Source organism: Chiloscyllium punctatum, chromosome 38 (assembly GCF_047496795.1).
Source record: "Chiloscyllium punctatum isolate Juve2018m chromosome 38, sChiPun1.3, whole genome shotgun sequence".
NCBI classification, from domain to species: Eukaryota; Metazoa; Chordata; class Chondrichthyes; order Orectolobiformes; family Hemiscylliidae; genus Chiloscyllium; species Chiloscyllium punctatum.
In genome coordinates this window covers 17,434,187-17,455,479 of record NC_092776.1, presented here as the reverse complement: position 1 = coordinate 17,455,479, position 21,293 = coordinate 17,434,187, and the positions used below count along the sequence as shown (strand labels likewise).

Genomic DNA, 21,293 nt, shown 5'->3' with positions numbered 1-21,293 from the left:
TGCTACCCTGCTGCATTCTGCATTGTAATCGTTGTCTTCTAAGAGCTGCAACTACCTCTCAATTTCCCTTAGGGATTGAAAACAAAAGAGAAGTGGAAAGCTCTAATGGTGCTGCATCCTGGACTTCATCTTTTTCATCTCAAGCTCCACATCCCCCTCGGTGACAAGCTGTTGCAGATTAGCTGTGCAGTGAGGTCTTCACAGTGGGACTGAGGCTGTTCTTCAGTATCCTCACTTTCCACTTCTTCCAAGCCAACCTGCTTTGCAAAGGCAACACAATTTTCTTAAATTTTTGGGAGCTCCTCCGAGAGTTCACATCTTCTGGACGTAGATTTGCTCGCTGAGCTGGAAGGTTCATTTCCAGACGCTTTGTCACCCTACTAGGTAATATCTTCAGTGGGCCTCCAGGCAAAGCACAGTTGATAATTCCTGCTTTCTATTTATATGTTGGGGTTGGAATACAAAATACCTTGAAAGGACTGTAACAAACAGTACATTGGACAAACAGGCAGAAAACTAGCCACCAGGACACATGAACATCAACCAGCCACAAAACGACATGACCCTCTCTCTTTAGTATCCTCACATACAGATGAAGAAGGACACCACTTTGACTGGGGCAACACATCCATCCTAGGACAAGCCAAACAGAGACACGCACAAGAATTCCTAGAAGCATGGCATTCCAACCGGAACTCTATCAATAAACACATCCTGTTAGACCCCATCACCCCATCTACCACCCCCCTGAGAAAAAGAACAGGAAACGACATCACCACAGGAAATGACATCACCAACCCAAAGAAACACAAACATAAATAAAAAGAGGGAATTATCAACTGTGCTTCGCCTGAAGGCCCACTGAAGATATTACCTAGTAGGGTGACGAAACGTCTGGAAATGAACTTTCCAGCTCAGCAAGCAAACCTACAGTAAGAACCTCAACCTGAACTACAAATCTTCTCAAAACTCATTAAGTTCACATCCTTTAAAATCTTAGATTATGGGAGGAAACACTAGCACACACTCGTCTGCACAGGCAGATCCACCAATTAACCATATGATATGGAACGTATAGCAGTTCTTAAAACCAGCAAACCACCCACTGCTAGCCCTAAAGGCAGGCACAACTGCAAGATTTTGAGCATTTTCCTTTAGGTTTTTATAAATGGATAAGGCTTTTCCTTTTATGGTGAGAAAGGTTGGCCCAGATTTTCTGTTTGATCTTCTATCCAAACATCTAGAAGCCTCTCTAACTCCAAGTTCCTTTGGCCGTGACCGCTCAGATTTGCTGGCACTCAGACTTGTTTCCAGCAAAACAGCTTGCTTTAATCTTTTCAGCATTGCCTCTAATGGCGCATAAGATAGACTCCCTCTTTCCTGTTGTTAAGTGAGCTGCATTGTATGCTCTCTCCTTGTGCTCAAAAACACTTTGTAGCATCAGCTTCTCTTCCAGTGTTATAAGCCTTTCTTGTGTTCACCATCCACAATTTTATCTTCTTGCTAACATTCTTGTCACTATTCTTTTTTATTCGCAAAAATGAAGGGTCATAATCTAGGAGTAGATTCTGTGATATGGAGGTACAAGAACAAATTAGAAAGGCAAATAGTATGTATAAGAGTAATGCAGTCCTGCAGGAATTATACAAGAATATTCTTGTTTCAGAGGGAGAGTAATGAATATCCATTCGTTTAATTTTTGAGATGAAGCTGCTCAATGCATAGTACCGTACCCCTCACATGCTCTGACGGCAGCTGACATCGGCGCATGCACAGAACCGCACGGAGACATTGATGCATGCGCAGAATGGCCCAGAGACTTAGGCACGTGCACAGAATGAAGCGTCTGAAACGATTGCCACTGAAATCAGGCTATTGTGAACAGATGTAAGCAGTCTCAAAAATACCTTTCCCTAATTCTTCAGCAACGTTATGGTCAAAACACACAGCCAAAACACATTTTATACAAGAACTTCCTGTATAAATAGAAAGGGTTTAGAGGGATGTGAGCTAAATACTGACAAATGGGACTAGATTAATTCAGGGCATCTAGTCAGCATGGACAAGTTGGATAAAAGGGGTCTACTTCTGTGCTGTACATCCCCAAAACTCTATGGTAAATGCAGATACAGGATAAAGAAATTTGGATAAGTGCATGAATAGGAAAGGTTTGGAAGGATATGGGCCAAACATAGGCAGGTGGAAGTAGTTTAGTTTGGGAACATGATCGGATTAGTTGGACTGAAAGGTCTGTTTCTGTAGGACTCTAAAGCAAAATATCGTGGATGTTGGAAGTCTGAAATAAAAACTGACGCTTAGCTGGTCTGGCAGTGTCTGTTGAAGGGGAAACACAGCAAGTTCTGTGAAAAAGTCTTCAGATTCTATTTCTCACTCTACAGGTGCTGCCAGATCTATTGACTTTCTTCAGGATGTTGTTTTTAGCACTTCTCTAAAAATTTGTTTTCTTGCACTTCAGTCCTGATGCCCACAAGGCAAAACACTTCAGCTTCATGTCACTTTTTAGAAATGCTACAGGAAACCTAATTAAGAACTATTTTGTAATTACTACCTCTTCAGTGCTATCCCTCTCAATTCTCCATGCACCTTGGTTTCCATAGTTTACATTCTCCCCAGCAGCAGTGGCAAAACATTATGTCTAAGTATCCAGACAAGTGGCTCTTCTCAATCAACTATCACAAATCCTGTATTGGCCACAACACCAATGGAGTCTTACTAGAGAGGTTTGGATATAGTAAATAAGAGAGAAAATTTTCTCACTCCTTGAGAGCACGTTGATGACAGGTTCAATTGAAGCATTCAAGAACATGCAGAGTTACAGGAGGCAGCTGGGGAATGGCACTAAATGAATTGCTCATTTGACAGGCTAGTGCCAACAGACAAACCTTTTACAATGAACCAATTCTTGATTCTATACCATCGACTGTATAAGCTGAAAAGCAACCTAGATTCTCTGCAAGGTGATGTGACATGCGTCCACTGAGGTAAATATGCAATTGTAACACGAAAATACAATAAAAGTTGAGGCAGAATTCTCTACTGTAGCAAATAATTGAAACAACAGGAAAAAAACCCTTATTGTTACGACGACAGCTTGGGTTAAGACATTATTCAAAAGCTATGAAGAAACCGATGGTCATATTTAAAGTAGTAACTACTTTGAAAGAATTTCAAACTTGAGATAATATACAAACACAAAATTTTCAAATCCAAGTGGATAAATGTGATTACCACTCAAGGACAATGAGGGATGGGCAGCATATACCGCCACACTCTACCCATGAAAGTTTTAAAAAGACCTCGAACTACGAAAGTCAAACACGCAGAAATATTTCACTGGGGAGACAATTTGAATATTTTGCCCCGAATTTGGAGCAGTCCTTAGCCAGCCCCCACTCCGGCCGTAGAATGGAACTTTCCCCATCCCCAACCCTCTGCCGCTCCTTGCCCTGGACTTACATAGTGTTTGCTCGGATTCCTCCTTTTCTCCACGTCCTGGACCCGCACATCCACCGCCACGAGGCCCGGGGGCTGCATCCTCTCGGTGCCTCTGCTTGCACACGGTGCTCGGCTCACAAAGTGCGGTCTCCCAACCTCTTTCCACCCCCCCACCAGCTCGGTGTCCGTCGCTCCTCTACAAATTCCGCTCGTTGCCCGTCACTCCACCCACCCACCTCCCGGTGCCCACTCTTTGCCGGTCGCTCCTCTCCCGCTCCCGAATGGGTATCCGTCGTTTGCCCCAGCGCCCGCTCGGTGCCTCGTGCGCACTCCCGATATCGCCTTTTCTTCTCGCTCCAGCTACAACCTCCAACTGACATATCAAACAGCCAATCACAGACAGGTCGATCTCATTGATAACCACAATCCATCAATCCGCGCTCAGAACATTGTCGATAGGCACCGCCCCATTTCGTCACACCCTCCTCCGGCAAGAGGCGGGAGATTTAAAGGGCGCGCGAGCGCGTACGGTTTAGTGACACAAAGACGAAGATCGCACGGGGGGAGGAATGTTTGTGAGAAAGCAAGAACGTAAAAGTCCAAATCTTTCTCCTTAGGAAGTTGTTAGCGAGAGGGCAATCTGGAATCGAGCTGCAGTCTCTGAAAAGGCTCTACGTTGTGTTCAGAGAGAAAGCAGTGTGTGATATCACAGTGATAAGTGACCGGTTGTGTCGGATTTAATAATAGCAGTAAAGGTTGTTGGTAGTAGTATTTATTATTAATAAAAATGTTTATATATAATGAAGGTGGTAGAGTCATAGAGATACACAGCACGGAAGCAGATCCTTCGGTCCACCTCGTCCATGACGACCAGATATGCTAAATTAGTCTTATCTACCAGCACTTGGCCGATATTCCCTCGAGACCTTTCCTATTCATATACATATCCAGGTGTCTTTTAAATATAGTCTTTGTACCAGCCTCCACCACTTCCTCTGGCAGTGCATTGCGACATTTGTGGACAGTAATGTAATCTTGAGCAAACGTTTGGCATGAGTTACAGGCGTTGCAAAGTATCAGGGAAAGGAGTCTAGACATATCGTACGGGGGATGGTCACACTCTTTTAGGATTAGGTCTTCTGATTTTTGTTGGGGGATATCTTTAAGACAAGTAAAGAAAGGTATAATTGGAACAGCCTAAATCTTTGTAATTGTCCGACAGGTTTATTTATAGCCGATACAATCCTAGGGTAAAAGACATTGAAGCAGTAGGTCTGAAAGGCATGGTTGTAAGGAATATTACGTTTGGAAATAGGCACTGTTATATGCATACAGCTGACTGTCAATCCTGATGACTGGAGACAAACTTTCAGTAGGAGGGTGAGAATCCAGTGGCTGGGGTCCATTTAGCTACCACCAACATAGAACTAGAAAAGTAGCAATGTTTAGACGGTATTAGCAACAAAGAGCTAAACTTAAAAAGCAGAACCAAAAAATAATAACCTTAATTTATTACCTGAGGCAGGAGCAAATTGGTAGAGGATAAATATGATTTAGCAGTTAAAATATGGCTCAAAGATTAGTGTGAAAACAAAAATGGGTTTTAATTCATGAGTTGTGCTGATACTAGTAGAGGCGAAAACGTTACTTGTAACATTAGAATGATCTTCCACAGCAATTTATTTTGTATTTCCAATGTTGAAGAGCTATATAAACTGGGAAGAAAGGACTTTAAACTAAATAATTGGGCTAAGGGATCAAATACTGGATTCGTGTTGGATTGTTTGGACATTTAAACAGGTGTAAAGAACTGGATAGTGGTGTTTCATTTCCTGGAGTAAACAAAGAGAAGGCATGAGATCAAGGTAACAATAAAGGAAGCAATAATCAGAGGATGGCAGGGATGAATTGTGTGCCACAGAGGGCCAGTGATTGCAAAAATAATAAAAAGACTGAATTAAAGATTTTATTGAAATGCACATGGGCTTTATTATAAAAGACAAATTGACTGGTCAAGTAGAAATAAACATGATTTAATTGCTGTTTTTCCCTTAATCTAGAAGAGTCATAAAACAAAATATTCCAGAAAGATTTGATAGGCAACCATTAGCACAGTGGCCCCATAGTCCTTTCAAAGTTAGATTTTTCTAGCAACTGAGGGCAACAAATCCTATCTCATCTCCCTGAAAGCTTTGATTGGCTATTTTCCCTGAAGTCATTTGACTTTCTGTATTTATTTAGATATGCTAAATTAATTTATTTAGATGGATATCCTTGAAATCTCATGTTCACTTCAACACTTTTTTTTGAAAAAGAACTGATTCATGTCTGAACAGTTCCAGTTCTCTGCACAGGCTGTAAATATAGATACATATTTCTTAGATTCCTCCACCCTGGAAATGAAACACCACTATCCAGTTCTTTTTACCTGTTTAAATGTTCAAACAATCCAACATTAATACAGTCTTGATTTGTGGATCAACATTGTGAACAATCTTTGTTATAAGCTGAAATAGGAAATTCAACTGAAACACTCTTATTTTCATTTTTAAACTTTTCTACCAACTCTAAAAGATCATGGTGAGCATATGGTTTGTGGTTGTGCTGGACATTAAACGTAATGTTTAAAAGCCAGTAACAATCCCAGGATTTCCTTTCCTAATGTTTGTAGAATATTCCCTTTGTTAGTTTGGTTTCTTAGCGTACTCTCCTTCTGGCTTCTATTTAACTAGTTCTTCTTTTTTCAATAAAATTGTACCCACCCCAAGTCACTAACATCAATCACCACTTAAAGGGATTAGTTAAGCCAGGGGCAGCCAACACCAATTCATCTGTTAGGATTGCCTTCATCTTAAGTTGTTTGGCATTCTTGATCACATTATGTATGCCTGAGTTTTGCAATAAATCTGTTAAGTTCAGCTATGGTGCTGAAGTTTGGCTCAAACTTTCAATGGAAGTCACACCTCCAAAAGTTATCACTATTTCCTATTTAATTTCCAAAATAGGGAATTGTGTCAAATCCTTTGCTTTATTTGCCTTAGGGGGAGGGGTGGAATAATTGTTCTTGCCCCCACCCTGACCCTTGTGTTTTTTTTTGTAAGCTCACTCTTGGCAAGATGTAGCACCAGGCCAGTTCACTGTAATTCTTCAATAAGAGTTCTAACTGTTTTCGCATTCGTCCCAGGTGTTTGTCTGTGTAATAATATATGAAATAAGTTCTAATTAGGCACACTAGTTATACTTTGGTTCAAGAGCTATATGGAGAGTAGCAAGAGCATTTTTAACTCGATTGGCATCACTCCTAACACACCAAATGGGTTATGTTTTTTAAAACAATTTCCTGCGCTTTTTGTCAATGGTACTTGCCAGTATTCCTTTAATGAATCAATTAGTAAGGAATAAGGGATAAAAACAGAAATTATTGGAGAAACTTAGAAGGTCTGGCAGCATCTATGGAGAAAAACCTGTTACTATTTTAGGTCCAGTGACCCTACTTCAGAGCTCATGAAGAAGGTTCACTGGACCTGAAGCATTAACTGAGTTTCCACAGCAATTTATTTTGTATTTCCAGCATCCATAGTTCTTTTTACTTTTTGTAAGGAGTGAGGCACTGCCAAACTGATCAATATAAACTGTGAACCAAGGAAACCAATATGAATCACTTTCTTTTGTTATTGCATTTGCTTTCCCATAATCTATGCAAATTATTTTAGTCAACCTGTCAAGTCTGGCGATTCATACCACTGGAGAGCTCCAACTGTTTTGACTTGACTAGGTTCAATCAAGTTATTTGGTTTGTTTTTTATTTGATTTTCCCAATACACACTGAATTTCCATTTTAACTTCCAGTAACAGTCCTACATTCTAATAATACCCTAATGAATGGTTCATCAAAAATTGATGCGGCTATAAAAGGTGCTGGTTTGACTGCATATTGAGGTTTTTCAACCACTGTAGATATGACACCTTACAAAACTGCACACACTGTTGTAAAGACCTGGCCTGTAAAATGCCCGTTAATCAATGCTTGAGTTTTCTATATTCCTACATGCATGCCCTGCTGTAGGAATTTCATTTGTAACCTGCAAATGCTCTTTATCATAGCTGGATGGTACCATTACCTAAAACAAATGACCACTCTTTCACTTCTTCACTTCCTTAAAATCCCATTCTTAACATAACACTTTAAAAACTACCTCAGCCTCTGCTTCAGTGTGGACCAAGGCTGTTAACCTGATTGATGTTTGATCTGTTTGCTGAGCGGTTATGTTCTATGAAAGAAGACTTGCTTCTCTTGGATTATCCCCATATGTAAAGAAAGGTTTGGATGTCCTAAAACCAGACTGTAGTATTAGTTAAATTCCCCATAATATAGTCTGCTAGATGACCAATGTTCTTTCTAAGCAGCCACTCTGAGGTGTGCCAATTGATGTCCCAACGGATTAACTTGTGCTTTCAGATTGCAATCATACATGGACCTCCTAAGGTCAGTACAAAAGATATTTTTCTTAAAAAAAAGTAATTGGTCACTCCCACAGGAAACAAAAATACCTAGAAAAAATTGTTGTAACTGTTCAGTCTCTCTTAAACTCCAGTGCAATTTTGTGGTTTGGGTAATACTACACTTTTCCATTCCTGTCAAATCGTTATCTATGAATGAGTCAACTCGACCTGCAGGTAATGTCTGAACAACCTCTACTACCACTGTTCCTAACATCAAGTTGCATTCTAAGTGCACTCTGCACAAAGGAATGAATGTATATGTTCCACTAATTCAAATTACGTAATCACAAAATTATGGTGTAGAAGGGGACATTCAACCCATCATGGGTGCGCCAACTCTATTGGCTAGTACCATCCCCTGCCTTTTCCCAATATTACTAAGCACCGTTGCTGTCTGATAATTTTAACTATTTAGCTTTCAATTCATTCTTCAGAGGCTGGGGAAGAGCTTTTCCCATAAGAGTATGGTCATTTATGCATTTTAATATAATTGAGTTTAGCTGCATTATTTGAGGAATAGGTGATTGCTTTTCTTGATGAAAATCCTTTCCCTCCCATACTTTATTCATCTTTCTTGCATTCCAAGCCAGATCAATCTTCAATCTCATAATTTTTTGAAACAGCTACAATTGTTTCATTCTGGGTTCCTTGTTCAGAATCACTCTTCAATACCCCAATAGGTCTTACAGTTTTCCCATGTGACCTGCAGCATTCTGAATTAAGGTGTGCCACATTGTTATAATGGAAACACTCGCACCTTCAATTTTCACTTTCTTCTTCAGTGCCTTCCCTTATGATTTGAAGAATTCTTTGGAATTCCCAGCTGTCTCTTCTATACTGTCTGCCTTCCCTTCACTCTCTCTCCCACTTTCCATTCCTTTCAGGTTATCAGGGTGATGGGAAAAACTTAAATTTATGGATCACCTTAAAATGCAGCCATCTCTTCTGTTTGTCGAGCTGATCCAAATTTGATCCAATAGTTATAACAAGTGGAGGAAATAAATTTTGAAATTCATCCAAGGGAATGATTTATCTGTACTTTGGCACTTACTCCTGTTGCCCATATACAATTGTCAAAATTACTTCATTTTTCCTTGTCAAGTTCAATTTAAGGCTGTTTTGTGTATCAAATTCTTTGTTAGAGTACCTCAGGAATTAAGTTATGCACTTAAAATAGCTTTTAATTTTATAGTAATATTAATCTATAACAATCTTTTCTGAAAGTGCCCAATCCTTAACCTGCTTTGCATGAGCAAAGCCCAGTTTACCTTTGGTCATTTTAATTTATTTTGCTACTTTCTTCTTAAGCAAATGATGAATCTCTCCACACTTTTGGAGGGCACATACAAATTTAAACATCTCAATACTAGACTTTGGATGAGGTTAAAATTTTCCTTCCAGAGCTTTCCTCTGTACCCAAGTATTTTTTTTCTCTCCACCTCCTAAGCTAATGTTATCTTTTCAAATACCTCTTTATTTCTTTGTCTTTCCTGAAATTCTGATTTCAGCCTCTTAATCTCCACTTGCTTTTCCATTCTTCACCATTCCAATGCTCTTTATTTTTCTTTCTCTGCTTTTTGCAATTCTATTTCTAACTGCTCCATTGCTTTCTCTCATGCTCAAGAAGCTTGAACCATAATATCATCATCATTAACTTCAATGAGTCACAGCGTTCAGTACTGGTGCTTCTTGTGTCATGACAACAAAACCCCAAATTATGTATACTTGTTTAAGTTTAAATTACAGAATGTCTAATCCTTCTTAGAAAAAGGACATGGACCAAAAAGACTGCAGATATCAATTTAGTAGCTGTCTTCAGACTTGGACGTGCACCCTGAAATGTCACACATGATGAGCTGTCAAGACAGTTTCGAAGAAATGGACTTGAGAGAAATGTACGACGAACTGAACTGTAATCACCAGAAGTATTCATAGAGTCATAAAGATATACAGCACCGAAACAGACCCTTCGGTCCAACCCGTCCATACTAACCAGATATCCCAACCCAAACTAGTCTCACCTGCCAGCACCTGGCCTATATCCCTCCAAACCCTTCCTATTCATATACCCATCTAGATGCCTTCTAAATGTTGCAATTGTACTAGCCTCCACCACTTTCTCTGGTAGCTCATTCCATACCCTTATGACCTCTGTGTGAAAAAGTTGCCCTGTTAGTCTGTCTCCTATCTTTCCCCTCTCACTCTAAACCTATGTCCTCAGTTCTGGACTCCCCCACTCTAGGGAAAGGAAAAGACTTTGTCTATTTATCTTGTCCATGCCCGTCATGTTTTTATGCCCTCGAAGGTCAAACTGAACATATGGGAGAAGAAAATCTAGGCAAGTAACATGTTTTGTTTTGTCTTGTTCTTTTGGCTTTCGAAAATAAGCAACCAATTTAACCCTGGTCTATGTGCTAGTCGAAGGTGTGTCTTTGTGAGCTGAGGTGTTCACACATGACAGTGAGGTTTGCTTCCTATGAGTACTAGCCTGAGTTTGAGTCCTTGTGTTGTGGAAGTTAGTTGAACCACCCATTAGCCATCCCTGGATTTGCATGTAAGGAACTTTCTCGTGCTTATTGCTAGTAATCAAAAGGAAATGGAACAAAAAATCTTCGTGCTGCCAGCCACCATGAAAGAGAAGCACGACAACAGGATTTCAGCTAAACTGCAATGGCACAAATCCTAAATTCAACTGATTAGTTAAAAGGTTCCACTATCTAATCTTTAACAACCGATTGAAACTAATCTGTTTCTTTTAAATTATATCTCTTTGTAGTAATCTCACATTTCTAAGCCGTGTTTGTGTGTTGTGTTCTTATTTCTTTTCTCACTTGTTAACAGAAGGGTCTGTTTTCATGCTGTACATCTCTATGACTCCTATGTCAAGAAAGGTTAATTAAGTTGGTTTTTTCAACATGAGCGTATTATTAGGATCCTCCCTAAATTAACTATGTCCAACCAAGGAACAAGTGTATGAAGAGTAGCTGGTTCATCCTTCTTCACAATTGGCTTCACCATTTTGGGTATCTTGTCTGGACCTGTAATATGCTGGAGCCTTACCCAGAGTTTAGTTGTAACATGTATATCTACCCATCCCAAATGCTATGCTAATACAATGATTGATTATCTTTGATGCCTTGGCTTTCTCAGGAATTTCCACCTTTAGCTCATTCAACAATTGTTATTTCAGCCTTAGTTAAATTTTGTAAGCCAGTTAGTGGTACTGCTTGCACCTGTATGAGTTTTCGACATTTCTGATGCCATTTTGGTTTAATGATGAGAAACTGCTATCTTTTATATCATTTATCAGTCATTATAGGTCTACATGCAATTGCTTGTTGACTGTGTCCCATATCACAAATCCAAGCTCCCAAACAATATTATAATTTGATGGGAGGAATGTGCTGGTAATCAAGTCCCACTACTCTATGTGCTATTAGTGCAAATGTTTTGATTCAGTCACTGCTATGCAGAATAAAGCTTTCATCAGGTCTCTTTTTAGTATTTAATTTGTGATATTATGGTCACATGTACCTAAGTACATTTAAACCTTTTTGTTTTATGTGCACTATAGGCAGATCATAACATACAAAGATCATTGGGTGATTATATGAAGTTATGGCTGCAGAGAAGAAAAGCAAGATCACTATTAGATTTCAAATTTAAAAGGTCCATGCAGAAGTCTAATAACAGCAGGGAAGAAGCTGTTTTTGAACCTGTTGATATGTTTTTTAGGCTTTTGAATCTTCTGCCTGACAGAAGAGGTTGGAAGACTAGGGTGGGAGGAAGTCTTTGAGATTGGCTGTTTTTCCGCAGCAATGAGAAGTGCAAATGGAGTCAATGGATGGAAGGTTGGCTTGCATAATGACTGTTCACAACTTTCTGCAGTTTCCCCATGTATGGAAAATAGGAGTACTGTATATGACTATGAAATAAGAATAAGTTATGAGTCCCCCTATGTTCTGGGGTGGTGTTTAATTACGAGGTCTGTTTTGCACACCTGAGACCGCCTTGCGTAAATGCAGCAGGATTATGGAGGAACATGACGCGGCCCATCACATGATAAATGAAGCAGTGTATTAGCAAATCTTTGAAAACTAACTGACATAATGTGAGAGGCTGAACGTAAACTGGAAGACAATTGTGGCAAAGTGTGATTGGCTTAGGGGACATTACATAGCCAATTGCATTGAGCCTACATTATGAGAATAGGGCTCAGCTATTAGAAAAACATAAAAAGAGCAGCCTGAGCTCAGGCAATCAGCGAGTACTTCTCTGGTTGTCACAGCTTTTTTATTTTGGAAATTAAGGTTACACGGCTTAAGGAATCCTCTGCATCTCTTGGTCATTCTTAAAAGGTGCAGTTCGCCATGACAAAATTGGCATAGTTGGCAGGATCAGAAAGAGACTTGCACGAAAGAGGCGACAGCCCAAGGGTGCTTCCTGGTACATCGGAGTCCTTTCCGAGACTGACAGAATGAGGACTGGCTACCCACAAAAGAAGTAAGTGCTTTGCTGTTAGTTTGGATTACCTTCTGTTAATTAAGGGAAGTCCTCAGGGACACAAGGGAGGAGAAAGCTGCTGAAGGGTCTCTCCGATCCAAACAGTTCAATAATAAATTGAAGTTTGAGGACACTCAGACGATTGGTCAGTGGGGTGAGTGAGAATAGAAAATAAGAAATTATCTGAAATAAAATTCCACAAAATGTTAAGTTCCTGTGGATACTGCCTCGCAGGTAACAAGAGTCTTAATGGACTAGGCCAGCAAAACTCCTCATAAATACTGTCTTGAGTGAGCCAAGAGACGGAGCGGATGAGGTAAAAGAAATCCTGCGGTACCGCCCTAAGAAAAGTAGGAGTCTGTTTGGGCAGGATAGGAAGTTCTGCAGATACGCCAAACAGGAGTCTGCATGGGCAGAACGAGTGAAGTTAGATTTTCTTTATTATTGACGAGGGTGCCACTGGAATAGTGAGAAATAAATTGTGAGGATGGAGACAAAAGGTTAACTGGACTAGAACAAATATCATAAGTAAAGGGACTGCAGTTGAAATATTGAGTAAAAAATTCCTAGTATCAAAAAAATTACATCATTAAGAATCTCTGAAAAATGGGAAAATAGAAGATACCTTTTGATATAAGCATCTACGATGAGATTGAAGGATTAATTGAAAATTACAAACCAAAACAGAAATCTTAAAAAGAGGGAACAAGAGGCAGAAATACTAAAATGTTTTTAGAAGGGAGCGAAACTGGGACAAGTATACCAGTAGTGATCAGGCAAGCTGCCAAAAAAATAAGATAAGCAGACTGTAGAAATGGAAGGTCAGGAAAAGAAACCTCCTCTATATCCAGACTTGAAAGAGTGAGACCCCCTCATTACCCGAACACCGGAAACCCAAAGCAGTCTCCCTTAACAAAGGGAATACTAGAAATAGGAGAAATTGAATAGATTGAGGACAAGGATGAGAAAAATAAACTGAACCAAAGAAGGGAGGCAGGAAAGGGGTCAATCAAAGAGAGGATGAAGGGAGGATGATGATGGAGGAAATGGTAAAAACAAAAATACAAAGAGGGTTTGGAGGAGGAATTTTAGGTTATTGCGGACAATACGAAAGCAAGTCTACGAAGCATTTCTGAGCTAAAAGGAATGTCAAATGGCATCAGAAGGAGAATGACCCGTGGAAAGAGCATAGGAAAGTAGAAAAGTGGGCAAAAGAGGAGGCCCCAAACAGGACTAGCAGGGGACAGATGGGAAAAGTTTAAAAATGGGAAGCAGAGAAATAGTCTTGCCGATACTGTTGTCCAAGTGTACTCCGGTTAATTTGCTGGGCAGAGACACTTTGCTAAAACTAGAATTAAAATTAGAGTGTACTCAAAAGGGTTTAAGTGTAGAAAGGGCAAGTACCCAGTTAATGCAGGAAGCCAGAAACACCAATGTGGATAGGAGAAGTAGGTTGCTACATTTGGGTATCTGGGGAAAATGGAAAGAAGATATTCTAGCTGTGCTACCTAAGGCTAAACCACCCAAATCTGAACTGCATTGCACAGTGATATTTGGCAAAACTTCGGGACGCTGGAAAGGTGATAGCACTGAGAGATGGTCACCCAGCAGCACTTAGAGTGAAGCTATAATAGGCAGGCAGGGAGTGTCATGATAAATAAAAGAACTTCTGGAAATATTGTACAGTGTACCAGGGGCTGCACCCCATGTGACGATGTTAGTAAATGAGGGACACCAGTCTCAGGACTTGGGACCCATGGTAAAACAAGCAGAAATTAGTGATTGGGCGGGAGGTGACACTAGAGGTCTGGATATCTGGCAATAGTGACTGTTAGGCTTGCAGCTTGTATAGAAATGATGGGAAACCCAAAGGAAGTCTAGGTGACTCCCCACCGAGATATGCCAATGATAATTAGAGGATAGCCACCAAAGGGATAAAAGGTTGGATACATTGCCAACTGTTTTATGGTCACAGATGTTGGAAAAGTGAAATCAGCAAGTCAGTTAGAGATAAGATTAAAATGGGAAGCATTTCCACCTAGAAGATTAACAGTATCCCTTAAAACCAGAAGCAGAAGAGGGAATACCATCAACGAGATAGGGACTGTTTGAAGCAGGGGTACTTAAGGAAACAAGCAGCTCCAGTGACACTCCGCTGCTGCCAGTCCTAAAACTGAGAAATCCAAATGGAGACTTGTGCATGATCTGACAGCAGTAAATGAAGTACATAGAACTTAGAAAAGTACAGCACAGAGCAGCCCCTTTGGCATACGATGTTGTGCTGAGGTTTAATCCTAATGCGAAATATAATAACTTAACCTATGCACCCCTCGACTCACTGATCTCCATGTACCTGTCCAGCAGTCATTTAACTATCCCTAATGACTCTGCTTCCACCATGACCACTGGCAACAAATTCCATGCATTCACAACTCTCTGCATAAAGAATCTACCTCTTATGTCTCCTCTATACCTTTCCCCTAATATCTTAAAACTATGACCCCTTGTACCGACAATCCTGCCCTGGGGAAAAGTCTCTGGCTATTGACTCTATCTATTCCTCTCATTATCTTATATACCTCAATCAGGTTTCCTCTTTTCCTCCTTCTCTTCAGAGAGAAAAGTCTGAGCTTTTTCAACCTTTCTTCATAAGACAAGCCTTCCAGTCCAGGCAGCATCCTGGTAAACCTTCTTTGTACCTTCTCCAAAGCCTCTATATCTTTCCTTATAGTAGGGCGACCAGAACTGGACACAATATTCCAAATGTGGTCTCACCAGGGATTTGTAGAGCTGTAGCAAAACTTCGCGGCTCTTAAACTCAATCCCCCTGTTAATAAAAGCCAAAATACCATATGTTTTCTTAACAACCCAATCCACTTGGGTGACAACTTTGAGGGATCTAAGCACTTGAACACCCAGATCCCTCTGTTCCACCACACTATCAAGAATCTGTCTTTAATCCTATATTCAGCATTCGAGTTTGACCTTCCGAAATGCATCACTTCGCATTCATCCAGTTTGAACTCCATCTGCATCATGTCGCGCTGCAACCTGCAATAGCCGTCGATACTATCAACAACACCTCCAACCTTAGTGTCATCTGCAAATTTGCTAACCCACCCCTCAACCTCCTCTTCCAAGTCATTTATAAAAACTACAAAGAACAGAGATCCAAGAACAGAACCCTGCGGGACCTCCGTCAACTCTGACCTCCCGGCAGAATACTTTCCATCTACAACCACTCTCTGCCTTCTGTCAGCCAACCAATTCTGAATCCAAATAGCCAAATCTCCTTGTATTCCATACTTCCTGACTTTATGAATACATTGGGGAAACTGGGCGCCTCCTAGCAGAGCGCTTTAGGGAACATCTCCGAGACACCCGCACCAATCAACCAAACCGCCCCGTGGCCCAACATTTCAACTCCCCCTCCCACTCTGCTGAGGACATGGAGGTCCTGGGCCTCCTTCACCGCCACTCCCTCACCACCAGACGGCTGGAGGAAGAACGCCTCATCTTCCGCCTCGGAACACTTCAACCCCAGGGCATCAATGTGGACTTCAACAGCTTCCTCATTTCCCCTTCCCCCACCTCATCCTAGTTTCAAACTTCCAGCTCAGTTACTGTCTCCTTGACTTGTCCGATCTGCCTATCTTCTTTTCCACCTATCCACTCCACCCTCTCCTCCTTGACCTATCACCTTCATCTCCTCCCCCACTCACCCATTGTACTCTATGCTACTCTCTCCCCACCCCCACCCTCCTCTAGCTTATCTCTCCATGCTTCAGGCTCACTGCCTTTATTCCTGATGAAGGGCTTTTGCCCGAAACGTCGATTTCGCTGCTCGTTGGATGCTGCCTGAACTGCTGTGCTCTTCCAGCACCACTAATCCAGTATTTATGAATAAGCCTACCATGGGGAACCTTATCAAATGCCTTGCTGAAGTCCATATACACCACATCCACTGCTCGACCTACATCAACCTGTCTTGTCAGCTCCTCGAAGAACTCAATAAGATTTGTGAAGCATGACCTGCACCTCACAAAGTCATGCTGACTCCCTTTAATCATGCTGTGCTTTACCAAATCGTCATAGATCCTATCCCTCAGAATTCTTTCCAAAACTTTGCCGACCACTGATGTAAGACTGACTGGTCTGCAATTGCCAGGGATTTCCCTATTACCGTTCTTGAAAAGAGGAACAACATTCGCCTCCTTCCAATCCTCCGGTATGACTCCTGTGGAGAGTGCGGAGGCAAAGATCTTCGCCAGCGGTTTAACAACCTCTTCTCACTCCCCAGAGCAGCCTAGGATAAATCTGGTCTGGCCTTGGTGACTTATCAATCTTAATGTTTTCCAAAATTTCCAGCACATCAACGTCATCAATCTTGATCTGGTCAAGCCTGCATCCTAGCTCTCATTCACAACAAGTTCCCTTTCCTTGGTGAAAACTGAAGCAAAATACTCATTTAGGGCTTCCCCTATCTGCTCAGACTCCACGCACAAGTTACCTCTGCTATCCCTGATTGACCCTACCTTCTCCCTAATCATTCTCTTATTTCTCACGTCTGAGTAAAATGCCTTTGCATTCTCTCTAATCCTATTTGCCAAGCCTTTTTGTGCCCCCTGCTGGCTCTCCTCAGTCCATTTCTGAGCTCCTTTCTAGCAAGTCTGTAATCCTGTAAAGCTGTGCTAGATCCTTGCTTCTTCAACTTTGCGTAAGCTGCCTTTTTCCTTTTGATGAGAAGCTCCTCTGTTCTCGTCATCCAAGCTTCCTTAATCTTACCCCTTCTTACCTGTCTCAGATGAATAAATGCATGCATCACGCGCAACAACTGCTCCTTAAACAGTTTCCAAATGTCTGCTGTGCCCTTTCTGTGGAACAATTGCTCCCAGTCTGTACTTCCCAACTCCTGTCTCATAGCGTCATAATTTCCTTTTCCACAATTAAATATCTTCCCTCGGTAACTGCTCCTTTCCCTCTCTGAGGCTATGTTAAATGTTAGGCAGTTGTGATCACTGTCACCAAAGTGTTCTCCCACCACGAGATCTGACACCTGTCCTAGCTCATTGCCGAGCACCAAATCCAAAATGGCCTTTCCCCTTGTCGGTCTGCCTACATACTGAGTAAGGAAACCCTCCTGAACACACCTGACAAAAACTGTTCCATCCAAACCATCTGCACTTCAGAGGTTCCAGTCGATATTGGGAAAGTTGAAATCACCCGTAACTGCAACCCTGCTACCTCTGCATTTTTCCAGAATCTGTCTGCCTATGCGTTCTTCAATCTCTCTACTGCTATTAAGTGGTCTGTAGAAAACCCCCAATGAGGTGGCTGCTCTCTTGCTGTGCCTGACTTCCACCCATACTGAAAATGTGTTGCTGGAAAAGCGCAGCAGGTCAGGCAGCATCCAAGGAGCAGGAGAATCGACGTTTCGGGCATAAGCCCTTCTTCAGGAATGAGGAAAGTGTGTCCAGCAGGCTAAGATAAAAGGTAGGGAGGAGGGACTTGGGGGAGGAGCATTGGAAATGTGATAGGTGGAAGGAGGTCAAGGTGAGGGTGATAGGCCGGAGTAGGGTGGGGGTGGAGAGGTCAGGAAAAAGATTGCAGGTTAGGAAGGCGGTGCTGAGTTTGAGGGATTTGACTGAGACAAGGTGGGGGGAGGGGAAATGAGGAAATTGGAGAAATCCGAGTTCATCCCCTGTGGTTGGAGGGTTCCTAGGCGGAAGATGAGGCGCTCTTCTTCCAACCGTCGTGTTGCTATGGTCTGGCGATGGAGGAGTCCAAGGACCTGCATGTCCTTGGTGGAGTGGGAGGGGGAGTTGAAGTGTTGAGCCACGGGTGGTTGGGTTGGTTGGTCCGGGTGTCCCAGAGGTGTTCTCTGAAACATTCCACAAGTTGGCGGCCTGTCTCCCCAATATAGAGGAGGCCAAATCGGGTGCAGCGGATGCAATAGATGATGTGTGTGGAGGTGCAGGTGAATTTGTGGCGGATATGGAAGTATCCCTTGGGGCCTTGGAGGGAAGTAAGGGGGGAGGTGTGGGCGCAAGTTTTGCATTTCTTGTGGTTGCAGGGGAAGGTGCCGGGAGTGGAGGTTGGGTTGGTGGGGGGTGTGGACCTGATGAGGGAGTCATGGAGGGAGTGGTCTTTTCGGAATGTTGATAGGGAAAGGAAGGGAAATATATCCCTGGTGGTGGGGTCCATTTGGAGGTGGCAGAAATGACGGCGGATGATACGCTGTACATGGAGATTGGTGGGGTGGTAGGTGAGGTCCAGAGGGGTTCTGTCCTGGTGGCGGTTGGAGGGGCAGGGCTCAAGGGCGGAGGAGCGGGAAGTGGAAGAGATGCGGTGGAGGGCATCATCGACCACGTCTGGGGGGAAATTGCGGTCCTTGAAGAAGGAGGCCATCTGGGTTGTACGGTTTTGGAACTGGTCCTCCTGGGAGCAGATGCAGCGGAGACGAAGGAATTGGGAATATGGGATGGCGTTTTTACAGGGGGCAGGGTGGGAGGAGGTGTAGTTCCACCCATACTGACTCAGCAGACAGACCTTCCTCAACAACCTTCGTTTCTGTAGCGGAAGATTGGCCGGCAGTACTTCCAAACCCTGTTAACCAATGTATTACCAGAGGCAGGTTGGTTTTCAGTGATCAATTTATACTCTGCCTTTTGTTTTGGTTTTCCACTGGTGGAACAATGCCAGTACTTGTTTGCATTTTATTATAAGAGGCAAACAGTACACTTATACGAGAATGCCACAGGGATTTAAGCACTCATCACATGTATTTAATCAAGTGCTGAAGGCAGACCTTGATGGTGTACCATTTGAAGGTACTCTAATCCAGTATGTGGAAGATTTGCTAGTCTGTTCAGATGGTCAGGAAAAATGTAAGCAAGTCATCATTTTCCTTTAAGAAAGGTTGGCTTATGGAGGTCACAAGGTGTCCAGGAAGAAGCTACAATTCTGCAAGCAGCAGTATTAGGGAAGGTTGATATCTAAAGGGATTAAGTTGATAGCGCCGAGTCAGTTTGAATGAATAGCTAGAGCCCCCAGACCTGATACAGTAGGGCAGATGATGACATTGTTGGGAATGGCAGGTTTTAGCTCAGACTGGATTGGGGAATATGCTGAAATTATGGCTCCCCCGAGGAAGATAATGAAGGAGGCTGGGCATACAAACTTGAATGTTCTGCTGTGGAGTGATGAAGCTGAAACTGCTTTCAATATCATTAAGCAAGGACTGCAGTCAGTTCCGGCATTAGCCTTGCCCAATTACAAAAAGGTTTTTCACCTCTGAGTCCAATAGGCACTGCTGCTGCAGTATTCTCCCAGGTGACAGGGGGTGGTGGCAGTACATTATGCATATGAGAAAGTATGCTCCATGACAATGGGTTATCCTGTAATTCTGAATACACAATAAGGGGGCAGAACTGTTAGGTAAAGGACAATTTGTTTTAACACCAGCCAGAATAATAGCATATTGTATGTTACTGACCTTTCCATTCATAACTATACAGATATGTGCTACAAGGAATATGGCCGACTACGTTCCACTGGAGTTTGAGGGAAAGCCCGATGATTGTATAAGTGAGGTGAAGACATATGCTAAGTTGAGGGCAGACTTACAATCTGAGGTGCTCGTTGATGAGAATAAAAAGGTTCTATTCATAGGTGGCTCATACTGTAGGGATTGTGATGGGAATCGTGCGGGATTTTCAGTGTGCAACAAGAACAGTTTAAGACAATCAAATTGGAAGCTTGTCCGCAACCCTGTTCAGCCCAGTTAGCGGAGATTAAAGCACTGATGGCAGCATGTGAGTTGATGGAAGGTGAGAAAGCTGATATCCATATAGATTTGGCCTATGCCCATGGTCTATGTCACCTGTTCGGGGCAGTTTGGAAACAGGCTTCAGGAAAAGCAACGGTGACCCCATACAGCATTGTCAGCAAATTAAGGAGTTGACAACTTTAATGAAACCTAAAGTATTGGCTCTCATAAAATATCAGGTACACAGGAAGGGAAACAATATGGTGACAAAGGGGAATCAGGCCGCAGATGAAGCGGCTAAGACAGCCTCTGGGTGCAGCTCAGCTGTTATTGCGCTCCAACTGTGGTTGAATCTGGAGCCTACAGTGGAAGATATAATTGAGATGTAAGGTAAGGTAACTTTAGCAGAACAAACAGTGGAGACAAAGAGGAGCCAGGCGAAACCAAGACAACCTGTGGAGCAGAGATGAAGGTTTGTGGATAGCGCCTACCCATCTAACTATTCTCATTTCAGAAGCACATGGGTTGGATCATTGTGCAAGGGGAGATGTAATGAGGAAGATAGAAAAGGACCGGTTCCGACTGACCTACCTACAGGCTTCAGTGGATGACATCTTGTCACAATGCACTCAAAATGTTAAAAAAGAATAATGACCCCAATAGGGACCATTTAAGCATTGTGATTGACTGACTTATGCAGACATGATAAAGAAAGTGAGAGGGAAAAGGTATGTTGGTGGTGATTGACAGATTGACAGGTAGAGGCAACACTCTGTAAAGACTCGGGAGTAGAAAAATTTTGACAAATGAAGTTATTCCAAGAATTGGCATACCATCAGAAATCAGCTCAGATAATGGGTCAGCTCAGATGATGGGTTATCCAAAAAGTTAAACTGGTACTGCAAACCTTGAGAATTAAGCTGAGATTTGATGTATGTATCATCCCCAGTCACAAGGCATGGTGAAAAGGATTAATGGAACTCTGACAGCCAAGCTGAATAAGATTTGTGCAAGTACTAACCTAAATTGGATTGATGCACTGCCGCTGGCATTAATGCATTAC

The 21,293-nt window shown here is 42.2% G+C and overlaps 2 protein-coding genes across 3 annotated transcripts in view; both read right to left on the bottom strand.

Moving 5' to 3' along the window:
• sh3pxd2aa (SH3 and PX domains 2Aa) overlaps positions 1-3,811 on the bottom strand; it is a 309,383-nt gene extending 305,572 nt beyond the window's left edge. For both annotated transcript variants that reach the window (XM_072557306.1, XM_072557307.1), the window contains exon 1: positions 3,478-3,811. In XM_072557306.1, coding sequence (XP_072413407.1) covers positions 3,478-3,555 — 78 coding nt within the window. In that variant the 5' untranslated portion in view covers positions 3,556-3,811. The remainder of the gene's footprint in view (positions 1-3,477) is intronic.
• The window catches only part of LOC140463261 (neurotensin receptor type 1-like), a 74,621-nt gene continuing 56,980 nt past the window's right edge, over positions 3,653-21,293 (bottom strand). The window contains exons 3-4 of the mRNA XM_072557023.1: positions 6,563-6,648; positions 3,653-3,829 (exon numbers count right to left, since the gene is read on the bottom strand). Of these exons, the coding sequence (XP_072413124.1) occupies positions 3,653-3,829; positions 6,563-6,648 (263 nt within the window). The remainder of the gene's footprint in view (positions 3,830-6,562; positions 6,649-21,293) is intronic.